The sequence below is a fragment of the Apus apus genome, chromosome 13, assembly GCF_020740795.1.
Source record: "Apus apus isolate bApuApu2 chromosome 13, bApuApu2.pri.cur, whole genome shotgun sequence".
Classification (NCBI taxonomy): domain Eukaryota; kingdom Metazoa; phylum Chordata; class Aves; order Apodiformes; family Apodidae; genus Apus; species Apus apus.
In genome coordinates this window covers 2984457-3009198 of record NC_067294.1, presented here as the reverse complement: position 1 = coordinate 3009198, position 24742 = coordinate 2984457, and the positions used below count along the sequence as shown (strand labels likewise).

At 44.8% G+C, this 24742-nt stretch overlaps 1 protein-coding gene across 1 annotated transcript; it reads right to left on the bottom strand.

Annotated features, from left to right (window-relative positions):
* Window positions 1-1005: 1005 nt before the first annotated feature.
* On the bottom strand, window positions 1006-24572 carry PCBD2 (pterin-4 alpha-carbinolamine dehydratase 2). Its single transcript, XM_051631118.1, has 4 exons — window positions 24433-24572; window positions 22085-22216; window positions 4469-4549; window positions 1006-3000 (listed from the first exon to the last, which is right to left on the bottom strand). The coding sequence occupies exons 1-4, from the start codon at window positions 24499-24501 to the stop codon at window positions 2905-2907; spliced, it is 378 nt and encodes a 125-aa protein (XP_051487078.1). The 5' UTR covers window positions 24502-24572; the 3' UTR covers window positions 1006-2904.
* Window positions 24573-24742: the final 170 nt, after the last annotated feature.

The following is a 24742-nucleotide window of genomic DNA, read 5'->3' as shown; positions in this document are numbered from 1 at the left end:
ACCTGCAGGCACCAAACCCACTCCGAGAAGCCAACATAGCCAAGGAAATGGAATTTTGGGCATGTGCTCGAGCACTAATGTCATGGAACAGTACAGCTCCAGTGGGGCCATCCCCTGGACAAGCCCCAGAGCCTGCACTCTGCCTGCTGCTGTTCACAGCCAAGCTGATGCTGCTCTGTCATGAAATCCTGGCTGTATAAATTCCCCATGCTCAGTCAGGGAGACCGTGCATCCCCTCAGCATCCAGCACATGCCACATCAGCAGCACCTGGGCAGGTGAAGAGCTGGGGAGACGCAGGAGTAGGGAGTGGGTACAAGCTGGCTGCCATGGATCTTGTTAGCTGTGTGAAGAGGGGTCAGGGCTCCTTGGCACCACAGGGATCCCCTACCTGGCCCTGTGGAGAGCAGGAGCAGGGGATGCATCACCTGGAAGCCGTAAGGGAACCCATGGTGTGAACATCACGATGGCATAACTCCTCATGGCATCAGCTCCGCTAGGATCTCACTTGTGACGTGGCCTCCAGCATCAGCACTCACTGGAAAAGAAAGTGGAAGCCATTTATTAAATATTTTAATAACAATGATCATGTTAATAATAATACACAGTTAACACTCACAAAAGGCACTCACAGGTCTGTGGGATGCCCCAGAATTTAACTAATAATTGTGGCTAAATAAGCACTGACCTTATGAAGACAGGCTGAGGGAGTTGGAGGTGTTCAGCCTGAAGAAGAGAAGACTCCAGGGGGACCTTACAGTGATCTTCCAATACCTGAAAGGGGCCTATAGGAAGGCTGGGAAAGATGGCTGGACAGCTCTGTGCCATAGCTGGACAGTGCAGATCACAGAGCTAAAGTAGCTGGTGGGGATTTTTTTTCCTCAGAGTATGCAAATAAACATCAATATTCTAAATCAAAGACCTCCCAGTAACTAAATGCTATTTATCTTAAATGTATCTTTAAACTAAACAGCTTTGTCACATATGTATAATAATAAAGAAACAAATTACAAAGGAGGAATTTGATTTTATTGGTTTTATTCAAAGCACACGCATTATGTATCAATTTCTAACAACAGAGTTTTCACAGTTCATTAGGGATGTTGTCAAAACTTTGCATGAAGCTCGTTCCACTTCCCCACCAGTAACAGGAGACTTCACAGCCTGGTTGTTTGGTTTAGTTTTATTCATTCCTCACAACAGTGATCATTTCCAAACCATATCGGGGAAATCTGCAGCTTCCCCAGGGAAAGGCACTTGCAAGCAAAGAACACTTGGGCACGTAGTCCCAATCTGGATCTTTTCAGGTATTCACTCGACGCCCCAAGCAGAGTTACTGACAATAAACCCCAACATCTTGCTTCCTGCGACCAATTAGCACCTGACAGTGCACTTGCTGAGGATTAACCAAAAATGCCTTTCTTATTTTACCAAGGCCACTCCTTGCAGGGCAGCTACTGGTATTTTGCATCCCAAGCCCCTGCCAGACCACACACCCCACTGATCCACCTGATGCAGATGTTGGCACCCGTGCACCTCCCAGGTGGGGAGCCAGGAGCTGTGCTGCCGGGACCACCCGAGCAATCAGCTCAGGCATCCTGGAGCTGTCAGTCTCCCCATCCTGGAGCTGTCAGTCTCCCCATCCTGGAGCTGTCAGGCTCCCAGGAGCTCGACAGCCAGAGCTGCTGGCAGGGCATGATGCTGCATGCTGGGGACACTTGGCAGCAGGATCACGCTTTCCTGTCAGCCCCGAGCAGGCTGGAACCTCCTTGCCAGCAGTGGAAATGTGTCTCAGTGAGGATCATAGGATAAAAACAAAGACTTTGAAACTATGGAAGAAATTATTTTCAACCCTGTCAGTGGGATCTGCAGCTCTTGGAACAACGTCTGCGATGAGTAATTGTAGCTACAAAAAAAACCCCAAACAAACAAGGAAGAGGGTGAGCATAGTTTCAGCTTAGCCCAGCTTAGCAAGAATCCTGCTAATGCTGCTTCCTTCAGCTCCAACCAGACTCCAGGCACCCAGCCAAGCCCCCCCACCCTGACCCAGCAGGTACAAGAGTGTTACAACACAAATAATGGCTCCATCCTGCAAGGTGCTGAGCACTGAGCCTGCCTGGCCGAGCACTTCAGCACAGGCTTCCTTCAATGCTGTGAGTACTGGGACCTCACTGGGATTTTTTTTTTTGCTGGACCAGAGGTAAAGCTTTTAGCAACTGCAGGATCCTGCCCTGCATCTCAGGTGGAGAAGGGTTCTCAGGACTTCTGCTGGATGTAGCTGCCAGGCTGTGGGTACCAAGAGGCAGGTGGGTTCAAAGATCCATCATCAGACAAGCACCAAATAAACATCAACATGCAAAGCTGTAACTGCTGCTTGAGTTGCAGCTTCAAGGAAACATCATCAGCTGCTGCACAGCTCTGACCAGCATCCCTGTGCTTGTCACCGGTCACTGGCAGAGATGGAGGTGCCAAGGCAGAGGGGACTGAGCCAGCCTGGCTGCTTTTACATTGTTTGAAGAGCAAAGATGTACAGATCCACAGGAGGGAAGCAGCTGGACAGAGGGCAGGCTCATATGGCAGCTGCCACCAGCCTTGGCTACTGTGGGCTTGGGGAACACCAGTGGGGGGCTCCTGCTTTCATTCCAGCTCTGTTCAGTTTCTAGGAAAGGATTGTGCCAAACTTACTTGTTGCTGGTTTATCTACTACATCCCCAGGCAGAGCCAGCAATGGCAAAGGACACGCACAGGCATCAGAGGGTCTCAGGTAAAAGGCAAAGCAAGCTAAGCCACTCTTTCTCCAAAATATCTTGTCTCAGGGATTTTGTGAAGTCAGTTACAAGAAATGAGGGATCCCATTTAAATGCAAAATATTGGCGGACACTGTATTAAAGCATTTTACATCCTGGCTACACTGAGGCAGCAGCTTTGTTGATAAACTGAGCCAGCTTCACATCTCTCTTGGTCAGTCCACCGCAGTCGTGGGAAATCAGAGTTATCTGAACCTGTCAAGAAGGAAAAGAAAGGGGTGATAAAGCTGTTCTGATCTGTGCCATGCAGGCTGAGCAGCAGCTCACCGGGAACGCCGCGTCTCTGCAGCGACCGCGTTTTACTGGATGCTCCCTGCAAGCAGCTCCAGGAGCTACTGGAGGTGAGGAGGCTCAGCTGAGCCTCAAGTCCAGCCAAAACGAGTCCCTGCACAGCACAACCCAGGCTTGGCATTCTTGGGATTCATCCAAGAAGAGGTGTCTGATTAAATAACTCACTCTTTACATTTAAATTCCACAGATCGGTTTCACGAAGAACCTGAGCCAGTGACCAACCTGCCAAGAGCCAAGCCAGGGGCTCACGCTTTTTGTTACAAACCAGCACCCTGAAGGTGAAAAAAAAACCCCTTGAGCTTCTTGCAGATTAATTTCAAAAAGAAAAACAAACGGCCTGGTGCATTTTGCTATGACACAGCTGCCTGCACGGGTTTGTTTAGACTAAGCCAGATGACGAGCTGGGCGTTGCTTTGTCTCGCCTTTGACAGAGATTTTGGGAAGAGAGAAGAGCAAAAGACAGATAAATTCTGAGTATTCTGGAAAGACAAGAAAATAATGACAAGCAGGTGCTCAAGAGTTTGCCCGCTGTTTATTTAATGTCCATTAAACAGGGTGACCCAAAGGGTAGGTGAGGAGGAGCCTGTGCTGGGATGCCTGGCAGGGGGGAGATGTCCTGGTCTGGGGGTGGTGGTTCCCAGCCATGGCTGCCTGTCCACATGTTCTTTTAGTATATTTTTAGCAGGATTGTCATATATTCACCAAATGCTAAACCCAACAACTTGACACAATGCAATGACAAGTATTAGGAAACAAAAATAAAGGCAGAACAATGATTCTCCCCTTCACCCAGCCCCTTGCATGTGGGGCTTGCACTACACCTTGTAATCCCTGTAAATATGAGACCACCATCACTTTGGGAATAAAATAAACCAATTCTATAGGCTGCTATACTTACACAGGAACCTACAATTTTTAAACAATCAAAACTGACTGCCAGACTCCCCTTTAGGTACCTACTCATGGATGGTCTGCCACCCTACACTGCTGGGCTTCCAAGTGGTTGCACAGCAAGGAAGGAGAGCTGGTGAGTGTTCAGTAGTTTCCAACCAGTTTTTTGTTCAGGTTGGCCAAATAAGAGTGTAAAGGCTTCTCTTTTATCATTTAGACCTCAGCCAGAGAGGTGACGTGGCAGGTCCAAATTATGCAGCTGGTAACAAACAATTGCAAAAAAGCCTGATCCCTGGGGCCATATCACCACTACAGATGTCTCAACATGTCTTCAAAATCTCAAATCTCTCTATAAAGACACAACCTCTTCCCATTCTTCTACCTCCTCCCTGTATATAAAATACAAAAGTCAGAGACAATAGGCCAGTGGTTTTTCTCCTTAACCTGCCATGCCTGTGACCAGAGCTGGTGAACACCTTACCTTGTTGTACACGTTGAACCATTCTGGGTGGTGATTCATCTTCTCTGCTTGCAGAGCAACACGTGTCATAAATCCAAAAGCCTAAGGAGAGAAAGAGCCAAGAGGAAAATACTCCTCCACCTGCCAGGACTAGCAGCAGATCTGCAAGACTCACTCCAAAATCTCAAAAACACCTAGAGATGCCCCAGATTGCTGCACCTCAGGTTTGTGTGTGTTAGAGGAGCATGTCACCTTCTTCTGCCACCATCTCCTGTGGCTGCTGAAATCTCCTCTGTCAGACCCTGGAACATCACTTGGCTCAATGCTACTAACTCCAGGATTCAAAGCCAGGATTTTACCAACAGTGATTTTAAACACCTATCCCAACCTCCTCATCCCTTTACTGCATCTCTTCTTATTAAGGATCATGCCACAGTACTCCGGTACTAGACAGACACCACTCCCAGAAACACATCCTTTCTCCTAGCTATTTTGCTATTTATTTTCCTGTGGGCAGAAAGGCAGCAGGTGGGTTTGCCCCTCTGCTTTATGAGAAAATATTTTCCCTTAAAATGAGTTAAAATAGGTTTGACAATCCTCTGCCCCTATATTCTGCACAGCTTGCTCCCCCAGGACACAGGTTTTATCACAGGCTCAAGAAGAAAATAATAGCAGGCCCTTGCCAAAATACTTAGGGGCAAATCACTGCATTATAAAGAAAATGAGAATGTCCATGTAAATCAAGAATGCAATTACAAAGCGGGGCCCAAAGGGCCTCAATGCGTGAGCAGGACGCCTCTCAGTCAGCAGGCTTTGTTCATACCAAGCTCCAACCATGGGGGTTCAGGACCTGAATTAACATGCAAAGCAAAAGTAACATCCACGTCATAGTCTGGTTCATATTATAATACCAGCTCAACAAAATCCCATCTGATTTAGGTAGCTTTTCAGTGCTAATTTATGGAAGACAATGTATCTAGCCTGCATTCCGCCCAGCGATCGCCGTTTCAAACAAACATGTGGTCCATGAATAACATATAATGGTTCATAATAGTTTCAGTCTTTTTTCCTCCCACAAATTACAAAACCTTTAAGTTAAAAAAAAAAAAAAGAAAAAAGAAGAAAAAAAAAAGAATCAGTGCCTGATGAAGTATGACTTTGTTAGTCGCTTCGCCAGCCAAATGAATGCAAACGTTATAATCAGAGAAAATCATTCCAATGAGGTTTGTCATTTGGAAATCACCAAACTGTCAGCAATTAAAAAGCTTTTTTCTTTGACCCGAGAGCATTCCAAAATTCGGGAAAACCTAACCTCCCTTGAAGCTCTCGCTTGGTTTAGTTTTACTTCGAGTGAATAATTACTTTTAAAAATTCGCAAATGTTTCAGCAGCCCGCCTTGAAGCAGAAAGCTGAAAGTTGTGCATTCAAGGTTAGCAATGATTTGCTGCACTTCTGCATTAATAGCCTTGAAATGAAAATGTTTTTAGAGTGTCCATGGCCTAAACAGCAATGCTATTTCCAACATAGCAATCTATACCCAGAAATGCCCCCAAAAGTTTCAAACAGCAATTGCATCTGCAAGCAGGTGGCCTTTGTGCAAACAAGAACCAAGGGAAAAAATATATTAAATGTATGAAAACCCCACCAGGTTCACGTGTGCTCTACCAGTGTTTGTCTGTCCATCCCAGGAACTCACCCACCCATGCATACAGGCAGCTCACACTGCACAGCCACCATTCATTGTGTGACAATAACCACTGCTCCAGTGGAAGGCAGACAGAGACAACCACGCAAGCAAACGAGTCTGCTGAAGTATTCTGCTCTGCAGACCTTCCTTCATGCTTTGTGACCACCAAACCCTCCCCATCAGTGGACCACGAAACACTCTCTGATCAGGGGACCACCAAGTCCTCTCCATTGGTGGACAGTAAAAATCCTCCAACTGGAAAAGACAGTCATCAGTCTTAACGTTGCTCATCTTCCAGAGAAGGCTCAACCTGGGGCTGCCTGAGCCACAGGAAGAATGAATCCTGGCACAGAGGACCCACCCCAGGACAGGTCCTGCAGCTGGTTGCTCCAGCTGACCACGGCTGTCCCAGCCAGGGCAATCTGGTGTCACAGGGAAGGATGGAGCACACCCTCCCCCAGCCATGCCCACCCTTCCTCATGCCCCACTCGGCGCAGAGACATTCCCTCTCACTGCACATTACCCACAGCAACCTACTTCTTGCATTTTCATTTATTTTAATTATACACAAAAAGTATCTCCCACTAAGAAAATGAGCTATGGTTCTACTGAGCAATTTCACCAGCGCAATCTCCATTAAGGTCCTAAATACTTCCTTTGCTAATTAAATGAATTGAACGCTATTGTTTATGAATCACCTTTATATTTGTAGAGCCATAACCTTTCTTTGGGAAAATACAATTGGCTCTAGAAGGAAAAGATGTTTAGATTTGATTAGATATGAAAACACTATTACATAAAATAAGTTTGGACATTTCTTCACGTCTTGAAACTTGATCGGCAATTTGGTTTAATTGGTGATCAAGGAAACTATCTTGTGATCAATTAAAGTAATTACCACATTCCGGCAACACAACCAACCTTAATTTGAGCAGGAGTCTGCACTTCTTCAACTTTAATTTAAAATAATGAAAATTATTAAGCAGTCTGCAGTGCAAGATCATTGTCAAGACTGCACTGGTGAGCAGAGTTTATCAGACCATCACACTTTGCTTGATGAAAGTGGGACAAGTACCTCACTCACAGCTCACAAGACCCAGCACAGTCTTGATTCTCACTATATTAATAACAGAGCTCTGCAGCCCCTTGGCCCCTCACGAGAACTTGTTTTTCCTTGAAAAAAATAAATAAAGGAGAAAGAAAGGATTTGTGCATATTCTAGAAGCCATAAAGAAGTGTTAAAAGAAGCTTTGATGTATTAAATATTATAAAGTATTCTGCTATTTCAGTAACAGGTATATTAGGCAAATATTTTCAGCCTAATACTTTGAGGACATTTGGGCTAAAATAACATCCATACATGCAGGTTACTCTGAATAAGTACATCACATCACCCATGTCATGGCAGGCTGCACAGTCCCTGAAATGAACCATGAAGAGCACTAGAAGAAGCCAGGAGAGAAATCATCCTTTGCAGACCAGAAGATGACTTGGGGCTGCCAGGACATCTCTTACCTTTGTGTCTTTTAAGATGCTGAAAGAAGGACCTAAAAATTCATGGTGTTTCAGTCACAACGTCATTTCTAAAATGACTTTTAAATGCTGCCAGCCACTGCATGTCTCCAGGAGATAAAAATCAGGGCTACTTGTAGGAGAACAAGTTAACATAATAAAGTAAAAAAAAAAACCCGAACAAACAAAAAACAACCATAAAAACTTCAACATCTTGGGACTGGCCAAACTACTTTAGAAAGCGATAAAATACGCTATCACAGAATAAGACTCAATGCAACTTTTGTTGCCTGAGAATGGGAAAAGCAGGGCCAGACACTTTGCTGTCAGAAGTGGGAGGAAAGATGAAATTCCATCCTCCCCTCTGAGCCGCGCGCCGCTGCACGGCTCCAGGAGAACCACAGGATCCCGGAGCTAATCTGCTATTATTCTTCCTTTCACACTTCTTAAGCAAGGAATCAATTCATCTTAATACTTTTTAAACACACAGCTTTTGTACAATGCTTGCCAACATTATCTTGATGAGTTACACATCAAAGGCGCCCAGGTCGCTATGTCGTGCTCGTACATCACCCGCCCGCGAGTCCCCAGTGATGGATTATCCTGGTGCATCTCCAGAACAAAGCAGCTGACAGGACTTGACTCAAAAGTGGAGATATTCAAGAGAAACAGCTGAAAGGCTCAACAACATAACCATACACACTTTTTTATTTATTTGCTTTAAAATGAGTAGGCTATGAGGAGTGCACCCGAGCTTCTTAAATCCTTCGGAGGCTCAGCCAAGGAAACCACATGCTAATCACGAGTACATTAAAGCTTCTGCCTCCCATCTGTCATTATAACGCCCAAGGTAGCATTAACCTTGACCTTCTGCAGAGCCAGGGCTACCTGTCTTCCTTTCCCCACCCACCCTGCCCACATCGGTATCATTTATCAGCAGGAAATGAATAAATAAAACAAGTTATAGTGACACTGTTGTACAAGGCAGGAGATGATGCTGCCTCACACATTTGCTTTCCATTCACAAAAAACACCCAGTAATTAGCACGTGTTCTCCTTAGCAGTTTTGACACTTAGAACAACAATAAACTCTAATCACTTAGGTTCACTTCCAAACTGCAGAAGCTTTCACATATTCAGCTGATGTTTCTACCTAACAGTGAGCTATGGGTCAGCAGATAAAAGGAAAAAGCTCTTTAATGTCAAGCTATTTTAAGTTATGTTTAGCTAATCATGAGGGTTGGAGTTAATCTCATGACATTTTCTGCTGTGCTTTCAAGAAAAAAGTGGGGTTTGTTTTATTTTAATTCTATTTACCCCATTAAGAAATACTTTTACCTTATAAACATGCAAAAATATCTCACAGGGCCACACTCTTCATCTGAAAGTGACATGATTAAAACACACAAAAAAAGAGGAATCCAGCCCATATTTAGGAAGGCAATGGCAGCTCAGGGGGCAAAGTATACATTTGCAAAACCACGTGCCCGTTTTGGGATTCTTCCCTGGTGGCATCATCATCCTGCCTGATCCATCCCCAGGGACATCAGATCCATGTGCCACTCAATATTTTCCTCTTATTTTTTTTTTGGCCCTGTCTGGATTCATCCGAGACATAAACTATGGGAACACCTTCTCACTGCTCTTCCCCTTTTTAATATCATTCCAAGAAAGGACAGTCTTTACGAATGCAACTAATTCCTGTCCCAAAAGCTAAACTCAGGTTATCCATGTCCCCATCTCTCCAGTGAGGCTGCAAGTCACGGACAAGCCGGCTCAGGCGTTAGTGCCCACGTGTTCCTGCTCCCTCCATTCCACACCACCCAGACATGGGCAGCCAGCAGGGTCTGAAGGTGAACAAAACCTAACAAACCACCAGCAGATAATTTGGTTTTTTCTCCTCTTTAATAGCTTGAGCAGCAAACAATCGTGAATGGAGGCAACCTTCCTATTCCCCAAGCATCACTCAGGACTGGGGAAAGCAGTATTCCTAATTCTGAAGGACACTACTGAAGAGGAAGGATGGAATTGGAATACTACAGACACCCTGGTGTGTACTGAGGTGCCATCACTGTCTTCATAACACAACGTGAAACTAAAAAAAGCCCCACAACTACAATTTCCAACTTCATTGTCCAAGCTTTTCTGTGTTTACAAAATCTTTTGAGCATCCAGAGCTGACTCCTGCCACCCCCCCGACACTTATCTGAACATATCATTTATACAGAAGAGAAGTGCTGCTTTGTGCTCTAAAAAAAAAAAAAAGTTACCTATTTATATTCTTATTCTAGCTGTAAACACTGCTCCCCATGTCAGATCCGCAGCGGGGTGTGTGAAAACCTTTACACCATGGCCCACAAAGAACGCTGTTTCTGTCTCCCAACACTTGTTTACAATTATGTCGGTGAAGAAACCAGCTCACCAGCTCTATATCAAACATTTCTGACAGCAAGAGCACAAACACTGATCTATTCTAAGTAGTTTGCCACTCTGTGTAATCTTGGAAAAGGCATTCTTGCCTTTGATTCTAAAAATGTTTATACTTCATACATTATGCAAATAGTTTTTATATATTAAGAAATAATGCAAGCAAAGCTCAAGTTAAATTAAATTCTTCAACAATAACCTTGCCAAAGCACTGATTTTCCTATTAAAAAAATTATTCCAATTTGTTGATCTTACATTGGATGAAACATACTGTAACAATCTTCATAATTTATGTCCTGTTGGGACACTATGATTTAAAGTAACATAATACAGACCAGCATCACTGCTAATCTAAACCACCTGACCAGATAAACAACAGTTTCCCCTTCTCTCTTCATCGAGGGTATTTCTGTTTATTGTCATATGATTTACCAATTTGAAGAACATGGAGAGTAAATGGAGGCCAAGAGAAGTGGAGCTGGGAGGCATGGCCTTTCCTCACCGGAGGCGTTTCTCACCCAGGTACCGGTACAATGTCAAAGCCACAGGAGATGACAGAAGGCAGTTTCAGGAATGCTGTCCCAGGGAAAGCCCAGCTTGCTGGGAAGTTTACACTGGCACAGCCTAGACCAGGTGGGGCACCAGACGTGACACCGTCCCGATGATGGTTGAAATGAAGCTTTCCAGAAGAGGTCTGAGACAAAGGCTTCCTCTCCCAAGCTCACCAGTGACCTAAGCCGTGGCATCGCTTTGTCCTAAAGCAGGTGCAAGTGATATTTGCCCTATTTGAGATGCAACTGGTCTGAAAAACAAACACAAGTTTTCAGCTAAGGCCAAGGGACGTGGATCCATCCGAGTGAAGGGGCTAAGAGGAAGGTAGAGAGCACTGACCTGCTCTTAAGCCTTCTCCTTGCCTTGCTGCCCTCTTCCCCTCATGCCCACCAAGTGTGTGAAGCACCCTCCCCTGCAATCTGCATGACAAGCCTCAACTTCATCTTTTCTAATAAGCCTGTTATCATCAGGATTTTCATAACTGCTGAATTCAGACCTATTTTTTTCTCTTATTGGTCACAATATGCTATAAACTGTCACATCTGTGACCTTCTTCCTCATCACCTCTTGACTTTTCCAGCAGCCTCAGAGCTAAAGATCATTGTTCATATTCTCATTTTTATTAAAGTAAGTGATTTCATGAGCAGAAAATAGGTAATATTATCAGTGATTCAATGAACTGACTTCACAGTAAAATTAATCAACTGAAGTCACACTAAAATTAATCACCTCTTGTACCAAGAAGATTGGTGGGCTTGATGGAGTAGAAATGAGAGAACACAGAGATGCCTTAAAAAAGCATAAAAACTTCTCTGTGAGGGATAAAAGCTTCAAGCCTAGACTCCACTGGGTCAATACAACCACATCACAAAATGCATTCATTTTCTTATAGGTAGATACAAAATAATTACAGTTGCCCATAAAGACTACTGCAAAATAAATAGGCATCTTAAATCCCAACCAAGCCTGGAACAAGGTTGCATGGTATTTGTGATACATCACTTCATATAGAAATACTCAAAATGAATTTTCGCCCCCCCCTCATTTCCAGTTCCTTAGTACTCTACATAAACATACACTCATAATTATTATTTCATTTATTTTAAAAAAATGTACATTTCTAAATTAGATTTTCTAGAAAAAGAAGGAAATTAATCCTGGGTTTCAGGACTGAACTGGAACATGGAAGAAATCCTCCAGCCACGTAGCCAGCTAAATGTGGCTCTCCACTTCCCCAGCCATTTTTGTGTCCTTTGTGCTCAAAAACGGAATATAAAGGTTGCACTTAGGAGGTTTACACCAAATAAAATGGCTATTTCAAGAAACATGACTTTTTCAAATGAACTTTTTGCACCCTACCTGAAACCATGAAATAATCCAGCGAAGCCCCCATTAGCTGAGCACCTGCTAAAGCAATCAGCCATGGAAAATAATCAACTCTCTTGGCTGGGCAGCTGAAAGAACAATGATAATTTGACTTGTTAAAGCAAATGTTTGGCCCAGCAAATCAAACCCCTGGCTGTACTGTAATAAAGCCATCACATAAAGCACTATAAAAATAAACCAGTCACATGGTGCAGTTAGTCCCCAGTTCCAACCCTTTGGATTCAGGCACCTGAACCCCCTGCTGAGGCACTGCCCACTGACACGGTGCTGCTGCTTGGGCAACAAACCATCCTTCAGCAAGGAACCATCCTCAGCAAGGAACCACCTCGTGAAGCCCACAATGTTGAGCTCTTGTAAAACAAACCACATGAGAACTTATTTATGTGAATGCTTTGCTTCAAAAAGGTGCTCAAATCCTCTGGCTTTTACAGGGTTCAGGTACGTGTGGAAGAACAGAGAAGTTCATTATCCCATTGCACCATGTTTTGGATGGAACTGGGCTGGCTACAGAACAAAATACTACAGGTTTCCCCCCGTGTATCTTTTTACTCATACACGAAGGCATGATTTCATTCTGTAGATATAAAAAAGAAGTTCATGAGCCATTCATGTTGTTGACAACATACAGAGTGCTGAGGCAAAATTCTCCTTGGTCTTTTGGCCAAGAGTGCACATACTACCAGTTTAATATCCAAGATCTTCTCTGCTGAGTATCCAAGGGCAATCATATCCTGCCTCTGTTAATCCTCTAAATCTCCGTCATTTATGATCCTAAGAAAACATCAAAGAGTGATAAGAAAGGCATTGCTTTATGATGGATTAAGAGAAGAAGCAGCTGATCTCATGACCATTTCATCTTCCACTATCCTCCTATCCACTACACTGTCAGATCTTTTGTTTTGCTTTGTTTTTTTAAGGACAAGATCAACAATTCAAACATAAAACAGAGAAACCACAATGGAGGTGTGAGGAATTTGGACAGGTCATCCAATCACCCTATTGGCCAAGATAGGATCTAAAAAGACTTAATGCTGTGAAATAAAGAACTGAGAAACTTTTACCAAAGACCTTGTCAGGGAATCATTTCACTCAACTGAGCTGCTGAAAGCATCTTACTATACTGTCAGAATGGGTCTTCATGTTTGGACACTTTTTGCATTAGAAGAAAGCAGATGACACATGGGGGCAGTGAACTCAGTGGACTTACCTGGGCCAGCTCTGGCAGGCTTCTCTTTATGTTGCACTATAAAATTCTAATATTATTTTGCAGACAGACATTTCAAGAAGTGAGAGACACTTGGAAGAAAGAGAGAGCAAGCATCTTCCCAGACAACACGTTTCTTTTTTTGGGGCATCGCTCAACCCCCGAGCAGCTGGGTACATGGTTTGCCATGCCCACTGCTCCCTACATGATCTGTAGGTCACCTAGACCCGTGCTTCATCTCCTGCCTCTGGTATTTGTAGGAATGGCTGGTGGAGGTCATGGAAAAGTGAACAACTACATTAAGCTACATTATGAAGAATCAGGCTCACTTAACTGCCAACAACGTAGACAAACTACACTTAACATTTTCAGCTGTCACCAGACCACTCCGTGTGCTCCAAGCACATGCCTGAAGTGGCAGAGTACATCCAATGTGCAAAGTTTTCAGAGGTTCCATGGCTTTTTTTTCTTGTTGGTTTTTTTTTTTTTTTTCCCCAAGATACAAGGGTTTCTTTGGGCAACCCACACCATTTGTACAGCAGCACATCTGGAAAAAGAGATGGGCACACAGGGGAGACAAATACTGATTCTGAGCCCTCTGGGGAATGCCAAATTTATTTTAGAAATTGATATGAGCACACCACGAAGGGAAACCCATTGTGCACCTCTGTTGTTTTTTTTTATTACAAGACACAAGCATAAACACAACACCCCAGGCATGTACAGCAAACAGTATTTTTGCTGCAAGCACCCACCCATGTGTCATGGCATAAAGATTGTTCCAACCAGGGACACCTTGGTCAAACACAGACATGTATTTAACTACCTACTGCTACTCTCATCACAGCATGAGGAAAATCACATTAGATCAGGACTTTCCCTTCTGATCCTAGGAATAAAACCACGTTTTCCAACAAAGCACTGATAGCAATAAATAAACCCAACGTGCGGCGCTGACTCAGCACGGGGCTCCCCACCCATCAGCACATTCCCCACCAAACCCCTCTGAGACATCACAACCAGCTTTACGCTTGCCCAAAGCAACTTTTCCCCTCAGCCCAACAAAATTAAAGGAAGAAAAGGCCAAGGGGAAGAGGAAGAAGGAGAGCCCTGCCCCCAGAAAAACAAACCCTCCGTGAAGCGGGTTCGCAGCTTCGCCAAAAAGGAATGAAAAAAAAATAAAATGACACTTGCCTCACCCCGATAAACCACGGCCCTGCCAGTGGCTTTCCAGAGCAGATGTAACATTTTAGCCGAACGTGATTGTTTGTGAAAGAAATAATTCTGATCAAACCCCCAAATTGCAGCCAGCAGAAGAGCTGCACTTCGTCACGTTAATCCGGCCTGACGGGGAGCGGCGAGCGGAGATTCCTACTGCGAGAGGAGCAGATGGGAAAGGTCAGGGCTGGCCCACGACTTCAAAACCCTGGACGTGTAAAACAGTGTGCATGAAAGCCTGCCACGGCTCACCGCCGGATTAACGGATGTCCGCTAAGCGGGTTTGATGTGCTTTTTGGTGAGTAATGGTTAATTTTGAAATGGGGGCGTTGCAGTTTTATTTGAGTCGATTCCGCCAGCCCCGGGTCCATTTTTAATTACAGCTGCAGAGGATAAAATCCCAGAGCGCGTCTCTCCTTCGTGGGAGCACGAGAAAGTGAGAGCTGCTGGCGTGAAAGGCAATTGAATGGCTTGAAAATGGAGCCGGGCCTTCTTCCAAAAGCAAGGGGATGCAAAAGGTTAAGCAATCAAGACAGAGATTTAATCGGCAACTTCCCAGCACCGCCATAAAAATCAATTTTAATGCAGCAAGAGCTGCAAGACACCAGCTCTTCAACTGGAAAGGTAAGAAAGTGTTCTGAGCGACCACCTTCTTCAGAACGGGCAGCATCAGTCTGACTTGTGTTTTTCCCAAACGAAGCTGCCCAACGGAATTCAAAACTATTGAATTTCCCATTCATTTTCCAAAGGTGGTTTAACAAGGAAAGAGCCTGAACTCATTAAAATCAAGTTTTTTTGATTTTGGTCACATTTGCTCTCTTTCAGCACAATGGCCCTGGCCACATGGCTGCTTTAACGTTTGCTCTGTTTAATTCAAGCAGAGTGAACCATCAATTTGTGCAGCTGAAAGAAAGGAGAAACATTTCTTCTACTCCAAATCTGCAAGACAGCTTGTGAAATCCAAAAGGCGTTTTGACAAATTGTTACTTCTGCACTTCCAGATCAATGTGTGCAACGAGCGCAAGGGAAATGCTGTAATAATTTTTACTTGAGTGATAATAAATCCATCTTTTAAAGAAAGAAATCATATTACAGCCAACTGGAGAGCAGTCCAAAGGTCAGCTGGGCAGATTTAAACAGTGGCCTGCTTAAATGGAGATAGAACAGGTCTACTTGGTGGGGCAAAGTCAGCAATTAGAAATGCCCCCACTCCCAGTAATTATAAACAATAAAATAATGGTTTATTCTAAGGAAAAAGACTACTTGGCTCATCAAGAAAACGAGCATCTCTAACTACAGTTAAGTCACAAGAAAAATTGAACTGATGCAACTATGACACCTGGGACAGGACATCTTGCATGATGAAGGAGATGATGGATACATGCCCACTCCAAGTCTTCAGCTTAAATATGATTAATTTTATTTAAATATGATTAATGTCACGACATTTTAAATAACCCTGGGATGCCGACACTGCCAGGAGACAAGATACCTCACAGTGGGAAGAAGAGCAACCACTGCTCGCTGCCTTTTACCAAGCATGAATTTCTCAGATGCTTTACAACCAGGAAGTTGCAATGAAGGGACTGCAGGACATAAGGTTGGTCCCAGACATATAAGGAAAGGCTAACTGTGAAGGACTTTAGAAACATAAGAGGCTGCTGAGAAAAATGTTGACAAGTGCTAAACATGGGTCTGAAAATATTCTGGAGCACTGGCTGACTTTACACATGGTTTTGTACCCCACCAGCCATGCTGGCCATGAGAAGAAAATAAATCCTTTATTTCCCAACTCCCAGCACCAAGATTTTAATTTCTGCCTGTCATGACCCAGTTAAATATTTTCACCACCATGGCCTTCCTAGCTTTGCAGAATTTCCCACCTGTAGCAAACCCCTGGCTCCTAGTTAACTGGGAGCATCTCTGGAACACAAGACAAGCTGATCAAGGCACCAGTGTCACCTCCTCCTCCTTCTCCTCGAGGCCCAGGGCCAGAAACTCACGAAGTTTCCAATGAACCATCTCTCCCCAGAACTTCTCCTTTCATTTCACCCAGAGCTCCCTGCCTCCCATGGGCAGTGCCAGGCAGCCATGTGGGCAGGTGGACCATGTCCAGGTCCTACAGCTGCACCTTCACCCTCCAACCTACCAATGCAGAGGCAAGAAGCACAAAAATAAACTCCAGGAAGGTGTGACCATCCAGGAAGAATCTATTTTTACAGTGCTCTGCTCCAAGCCACTTGATCCAGTTCATCCAGTCCATTTGAGCCTTCAAGTTAACTTCCACCAGTCCCCAAAACTGCCCTATCACTTCCTAATAAAGGAAAATGTCAACAGGCAGATCCGCCAGAAATTCATAATTTTTGGTTACAAAGATTTTCTCAGCTCTGTAAATGCACCCATAAATAATTCTGATTTATTGTAAGTGGGTTATTGTATTCATAAACACAGGGAAGCTGGTGAACAACAGAACTACCAAAAGAAATGGTTTCATAACTTTGCAGGTGCACAAATCAGAGCTTATGGGAGAGGACTCAAAGGATAAAGGAAAACGAAGCAGTTTAGGAAAGACTATATGAAAACCAGCACCTACCTAGCTGGGTAAAAAAGGATACAAAATCATGTATTTTCATTCAACAATGCAAAACTGTAGAGAAGGGAGCAAGCAGGCCGATACTACACTAAAGATAACAATTCCCCCCAATGAATGAAAACAGGTTTGTTGTTTGATTAGCACAAGTGACAGTCAGGGGCTGAGGCTGCTGCAGCTCTGAGGTTAAACACAACTGACATCAGCTGCACCTGAACTCAATCAGTGCCCTGGCTCTGAGAAGATTCACACGCGAGGACTAAATCTGTCACAAATGGGTTGGTTTCCGATCCTCCTGTAGCCAACTTGCTTGATTCTGACCCCCCTTTAACAAATCAACTTAATGGGCACTGGGAGTGCTATAAAACTTAACAATGGAGTGATTTTAACTTTTAAAATATAGTTATGAAGCAAAATGTTGGAGAGGTCCTTCAATACTGGAAATCAAATTAAATCGAGACATTTTTTAACAGTCTTGACAGATATAATCCTGGTTACCATGTAAATTTATGGTAAGCTGCTGTGATATTAGCCACAGGTGCTACTTTTAATATATGGCCCGCATCTGGCTGGGAATAAAATTTCTCTGAGGACTGAAAATGACCTCACTATCAGACAATGGAGAAGAAAAAAAAAACCAACACAAGACCACTGTGGCATATAAAAAGCTGGAGATGTGGTCCACGACCAAATATTTAACATAAAATTCATCCTAACTCTTGCAGACTAGGTTAAAGGATATTATGTTTTCAATACGTAAAAGGCATGGACATATTTCAGCCAAACAGGCAAAAGATTAAGTGCATGAAGCAGCAAGGAAATACACTGCCTACAAATAAAAAATCAAATTTTCCAATCTTTGATCAACGCAGAAGACAAAGCAACGTGCCAGGAGGAGAAAAAAGAAGTATGGACCCAGAGTACATGACAAGGACTGGCACCGAGTACCAGCATCAAAACAAACAGAGAGTATTCACTGCGTGTCTGACCAAATTCATTTGGATGTGTAATTGAGATTGAGGATGATCAATTTAAAGGGGCAAATCTGAGCATGTCTCCCCGCAGCTAAAGGAAAATAATTGGCATCTCAACGAGGGGGGAAAAAAAGGCATCTACCATAACATGCTCTGTCTGCTTTTTCTTTCCTGGATTTCAAGCAAGAGAGCTAGCAAATTTGGAAAGGAAATGCAAAGTGAGAACAGTAATTTATTTAATAGTTCTAGATTTTTTTTACACATCTTTAAGTAAGTTCTCGAGAAACCCAGAGTCCACAACTACAAGGAAACACGTGCTCCTGCTGCACAAATCCCCCAAAGTGTCTCCTTATTGTCCCCTCCGCTCAGGCTCATCTTTTGCCTGTGTACTGTAGCCCCAAAACATACTTAAAATAGCTTTTAAAACTCTTAGAGCATTTGATTTCCTGTCATTTTATAAAATTACATTAGAGCTCTTGCAGAGACTTCCTACGTGAATTCTCTTTTTAAAAAAAACAACAACCTTAATTAAAAACTTACCCTATAAAAGCAAGCAGCTGTAAATGCTGAACCTGACCATCAGCAAACATGCCCACCTTGGTAATTTCCTAACTGCATTTGCTGCTTTTGCATGATTGCCTAAGGAAATGCAATCACACAGGCAGTTGCCCCTTAAGCCCTCTGGTCAAACCCAACCAACTTTGACAAGAGACATGGAAGAGGCAGAGTTAAGATGTTCCTGCAAATTTGGCAAAAATCAGCAGCTGGGTAAAGGACCCAAAAGGAGCACTGGGAGCCCTTTGCAGCCACCTGCTGCCTGCCCAGCCAGGACCTGCCTTGAAACAAACCTATTTTTAAGCCAGGTCTGTCCCCTTTGCAGGATCCCTCCTCCCAAGGTGTACAGACCTGAAACGCAGATAAAATCCCAGGAAACTCCTAAGATACAGGCCAGGACATCGAGGTCCTCAGCAACCCTTCCCTCCCCTGATGACAAACACCTCGCAACAGTCACGTTTCTGCTGCTTCTGAGTTTGCAGAAGGGTAATTGAGAGAAGTTACCAGCATGGTCTGGAGGTGTAAATTAACTTTCTAGCCTGATTCCAAATTTTGCTTGGGCAGGCTGAAAGCAGAGGGGGCTTGCTACACAGCTGGAAGAGAAATGTTTTGTTTCAGTAGCACAAAGACATGAACTGACAAAAGTGTGGCTTCTTGATGCTACACAGTCACGCCAAAGCCTTTTCTCTTCCCTGCAGACAGGGAAGGAAGCCCTGAACAAGCTCCTTGATGGGGCTGTGAGGTTTAGGGAGACTCACCAGCACCCAGATGCATGGCAGGGATGTGCCCTGTCCAGGACACTGGGACCAGCATGTGGTGGGCACCCACAGCAACATAACCAACAAAGAGATCCCAAGCTGGTTTCCATACCACCAGAGCCCATTTCATGAAAATGTATCTTCAGACTAACAAACAGCACCAGCACTTCCAAGTTCTGGGTTACAAACTAGTTCCCTAAGCCAGAAGTGTTATTAGCTTGTCAGCCTGACAAAGGCAGCCCCATCAGTGATCACTTTTAAGCGAGCTAATCTCAGCCTGAAAGCTCCAGGAATCTAAATAACTCTTGTTTCACAGAAGTTTCATTTCATTCTCGGGCTGAAAATAATATACATAAACCAAATTCATGTCTACACATTTGCACGACTTTATAATAAAAGTTGTGTTTATATTCTTAACATCTGTTGACATACACAGACTTTGTAAACCTGGCATAGATTTTACAGCCTCAGAATTTTCCATGCATCATGAACATTATCTGCAAGAAGCAATAAAAAAAAAAAAGCAATGAATACATTAATCATACCAATATCATCTGCAAAACATAAATCTGAAATACCTTTCATGTCAGCTCAACTACTTTTTTTTCTTTTACACACCTGATTTTACAGCATCTGCAAAAGGGCAGCAGGAGGATCACTGAGGAAATGATATTCCTCAGTGCCATGAGTTTTACTAAATATTCACACTTTAAATAATATAAACAGAATATTTCTTACATCAAATGAAACCTGCAAGTTCAATTTTTTCATTGTAGGACTAATTTCTCCCAAAGTGTCATGCAGGGACACCTCTGCTTTTGTCATTGGTTCCCTAGATTGTAATAAATACAAGATTTACTAATAGTTGTTATAAACCTTCTGAAGCCTCTGCTCTCATTTCTGCCTTACCTGACATCCACAAAGGGCACCCAAGAATGAAAGAGATTGTATTAGAATCTCCCAAACAATTCCAGAGTCTGTTTTTTTTTCCCTCAGAAGTACACTTCCTAAGAGGACATGTACTATGAATTTATACTTAATTATTTACTAACAAGCATATTTAATATGCTCAATTTCCTATACTGGCATGTGCTTCATCAGTATTTAAATTAAGAAGACATATGAATATCTACCTATGTTCTAAGAAAAATCTACAAGGCCAAAGCAATGGGTTTTCTAAAGACCTGCTGTGGGGACACATGATTTGTCCCTTGAGCTGTCTGTTGGCACACTGCTTAAGTCCACCTGGTCGAGGTGACTTATTTATTTACAGTGTGCAAACCCACTTTTTAATTCACTTGGGGAAAAAAGGCACTTCTAGTTGTGCTGAACCAACCAAGACTTTGACCAAGTCCCAGAAAAGAAGGCTTCATGAATACTCGAAGCACAAAGGCTGAGAATCTCAGCTCTTCCAAGGGTTACTTCTATCTCATTGGAGACGTGCTGGTCTCTCCTGGTTGCTCCAGCTCACATCTCACCGAGGTTTCATGTGAGCTCCCTCTCATGGATTTTCCTCCTTTGTTTCCCTCTGATATGGTTTAATTTGTTCTGCATTGAAATGCAAACCAGGAAAAAAACACGCTTGGGGCTCTGGTTGTCCTGCCTGGGCCACCACCATTCTGCTCACGAGTTGGATTTTCCTGCAGTTGTTTTCTCTTTTCTTTTTGCCCAGCTCAGAGGGGCTGGGAGCACCTCACCCACCTTCTCCCTACTGCCTGGGCTTTTCTTACCCTGACAGCTACTGTTTGAAATGTTAAAATAAAAATAAAAATAAAGAGCCAGCATTACAAAATTGTTGTTTATCTGCCTCCATGGGTTTTCCTAAAATAATCTTGGTCTGAGTTCAGGCATAACCATGTAAACAAGCATCTTGCAGCCCAGCTCCTGGTCCCTACACACCAACAAAGCCTGGAGCTCACTGCATCCCTCCTGCAGAGGGAAGAGAACCAGCCCAGGGAGAGCCACTGCCTGAACAAACCCCTGGGTTTCCTCTCCCTCCCAGAAGCACTCACCTCTCCTTCAGAAATAAAACAGAAGGGAAACGTATGCTCTTGGAACGTGGCTTTTTTTTTTTTTTTTTAAAGCAATTACATCATTCTTCAGAGGGCAATTTTTAGGGGAATGTAGCAGACCTCAAAGCTCAAGATAAATTCAGGATTTCCAAAGCAAGTTTGTAACTGATGGCCAAGGTAAGTTCTTGTGAGTTTGAGATGTGGCTCAGGATCCTGACTCCAAATAAAAACCCAGCGAGGTCTGACCATGCTAAAGGCTTTGTGAGATCAGCTGTGATTCATCCAAGAATATACTAAAACTCTGTTCCAGCTTAGAAGGTGAAATGTATCATATTTCCCCCCCCTCATTTGCCGAAATTTCTGTTCTTATATTTACCCATTTTTTGCAAGTTTTTCCCTGACGAGAATGAGCCCCACTGTCCATCAGTTAAAGATTTCCAGCATTCATTAATGAGTGCTAGTAACAACAAAAAATAATCAGTATATTATTTGTCTAATCCCACAGTACCAGCCCTGACCTTGACATTAATATTATCATCAATAAATTGTAATACTAGAACAAATCTCCTTAACACCTACAAAATGGAATCAATTTACTCTGCCTAATGAGATCAGAATCAGACTGCAATCTGTCAAGGCAAACCTCAACCCCACAAGCATCCTCCCAAATTTCTGAATACAAGTATTTTCCCATCAGGATCATATGGAAATTAAAGCAATTACTTTTCCTTTATATTAAAAGTGGTATATAACAATAATTACCTGATTAAAATTTTTGAAATTGAACTCTTTGTAGATGGCATCTCTTTCACCTAACTCAGACCAGCCTGAAGCTTTGAGATCCAGTAAAACTTGGCTCCTCTCCTCTGTCGTCAACCAGTGAGACTGTGAAGACTGTTGAGGAAAAAAAAACAACACCCAAACATGACAGGAGTGAGGCTGAGGCTCTCTTTTGTGCAGCAAAAAGAAAACCACAGGATGAAATTGTGGTTATGTATTGTGGAAAGGTAAAGGGGTGGGACATTTGCTATATTGTTTCTTACTGTTTATAATTTGAGAGACCAGCATGACTTAAAACACAATTAAGTTCAGCTAACTGGTTTTGTACAAAACCAGGGGGAGTGACAGGCTCTTCCACAGGAATGGACGTGGTCCCCAGCTCACCTGTACCCATCGGAATTACCCAGATGCTGTAGCAACTGAATTAATGCTCAGACATTCCATTCTGCCATCTAAATAAAATACTACTTACATTGTAAACATATACGTGCAAGCCTAAAATGGTTACCAGGTTAATATCTGTAATTTTAAAGACTGGATTTTTACATAATTTGTAGGTTGCCCTCTAAGTAAGCAGATATAAAGATGATGAGCAACAAAGGGCTTTTCAAATAACAACAAAAACAAAACTGACAATATAGACAAAAGACATTACAAATGACTGGTATAAGCACTAGAGCTGCAAAGCACATATATTTAAATGTCTTCTTTCAGGCAACAGGGTTTGTTCTGAAGCCACTAACAGATTACACTCTCTGCTTAAATATCTGAATCAGTGCCTGAACTGTGTGTGAAGTTGGAGCCAGACCCAGGGGCAGAGGAAAGGAGATTTTGTATTTCTCCTACAAGCAGAGACCAGGGGCACAAGTGACTCCTCCTCAGACGATACAATCCGACAGCTGGGTCTCAAACTCCTATCACAAACGCAAAGCTTTTACGGCCAGGACCTTTCTCCTCAGCGGAGCGAAATTCAGATGGCTTTACTCCTGAGGTGAGCAGCTCCGTGAGGACCTCCCGCAGCAGTTTTGCTCCAGAGCAGCCACCGGCAGCTCCGAGGAGCGTCCGGCGTGCCCGCAGCGCGGGCAGCTCTGCGGCAGAGCCCCGTGCCGCCAGATGGGGCTGCGCGCCCGAGCAGAGCAGGAATGCAGGCAATTAACGCTTGGAGATGCGGGGTGGCCGGGGAGGGACATGAGGGACAAGAAGAACCCCAAATGGCATCGATCAGTCTGAAGGTATCGCTGCCACCAGCCCGTGCGGGGTGGGACACATCCCGCCCAAGGGGTGGGTTTTACAGATCTACAAGTGGGACAATTTAGGCTCTTTACACCCCAAATACAACTCCGGATTTGCAAAAAGAAAATAAGTACTGGACTTGCCGTTGCCGTAACCAGCTGCAGGCACGAATTTCTTACATTCTTCTTTTCCAAGCACACACAAAAATTGCCAAAGCAAGCAGCTGCCCTGAAACGCATTATTCACCTGACACGAGGTGAAATTAGGAGACTAATGTAAAAAAAAAAAAACAAGCCAACACACGGGGTGGTTTGTTTTGTTTTTGTTTTGTTTTTTTCAAAGTCCAAAACTGCAGCCGGGAGGCAGCACCGGGTTCGCCCCCCCGGGGCTGGCAGCAGGCATCCTGCCAGGGAAACGGCGGGGACGGTGCAGTGACCCCCTGAGGGCTCAGAGACACAGAGACACGCCGGCCTTGACCTGACAACGCTGCGACTTGGAATTAGATCACAGGGGTTTTCATGGCAATAGAGACGGGGTTAGACGGGGGCCCCGGAGCAGCCCGACGGCAGCACCCGGCTGAGGAGCAGGTTGCAAAGGCCACGGCCCCCGTTAGCCCCGCCAGGACGCCGGGAATACACTCAGAAATGCAGCAGGAAGCTGCTTGTCAGGGGAAAAAAGAGAAGGTGGGAGATGCGGTGTTCACCGCAGCAGCCCCGCACCCCGCGCTCCGGGGCGCAGCACGGCCCGGGGAGGGCAGGGACGGGCCTGGCTCCGGTACCGGTACCGCACCGGCCCCGGTACCGCACCGGCCCCGGTACCGGCACCGCACCGGCCCCGCCCCGCGGCGGCTGAGACGGGCTGAAGGGGGATGCGGATGTGGAAGAAGCTCTGGGGTGGGGGGGCGGGAGGAAGTCGTTAATTAGCTACAATTCACTACAGAATCTTTCGCGCTGGAGGGGTCGGGGAACGCACCCGCGCGTGCCATCGGGTCTGAGCTGCTGCTGGATAAAACCGCCGCCCGCGGGAAGCGGGGGGTGCGCACCGGCCGCGGGCGGCCCCCCCGTGCCCTGCCCCCCTCCCGGCCCCGCGCCCCTCACCATGGCAGCGCGGCTCCCGCCCGCCGCTCCCCGCAGCGCCCGCCGCAAGATGGCCCCGCCGCCCGGCATGGCCCGCCCGCCCCGCCTCTGCCGCCGGGCAGCGGGAGGCGGGGGCTGCCGGCGGAACCCGCGGCGGCGAGAAATGGCGGGGCTGGGGGGGGGGGGGGGGGGGAAGGACGCGAAATGGCGGAGGCGGGAGCGGCCCCGCGGGCACAGCCCCGGGCACAGCCCCTGGCACGGAGGAGCCTGCCCCGGGCAGAGCTGAGCTGACCTCCGAGGAGCAGCCGCCGCCCCCGGTCCCGGCGGCCTC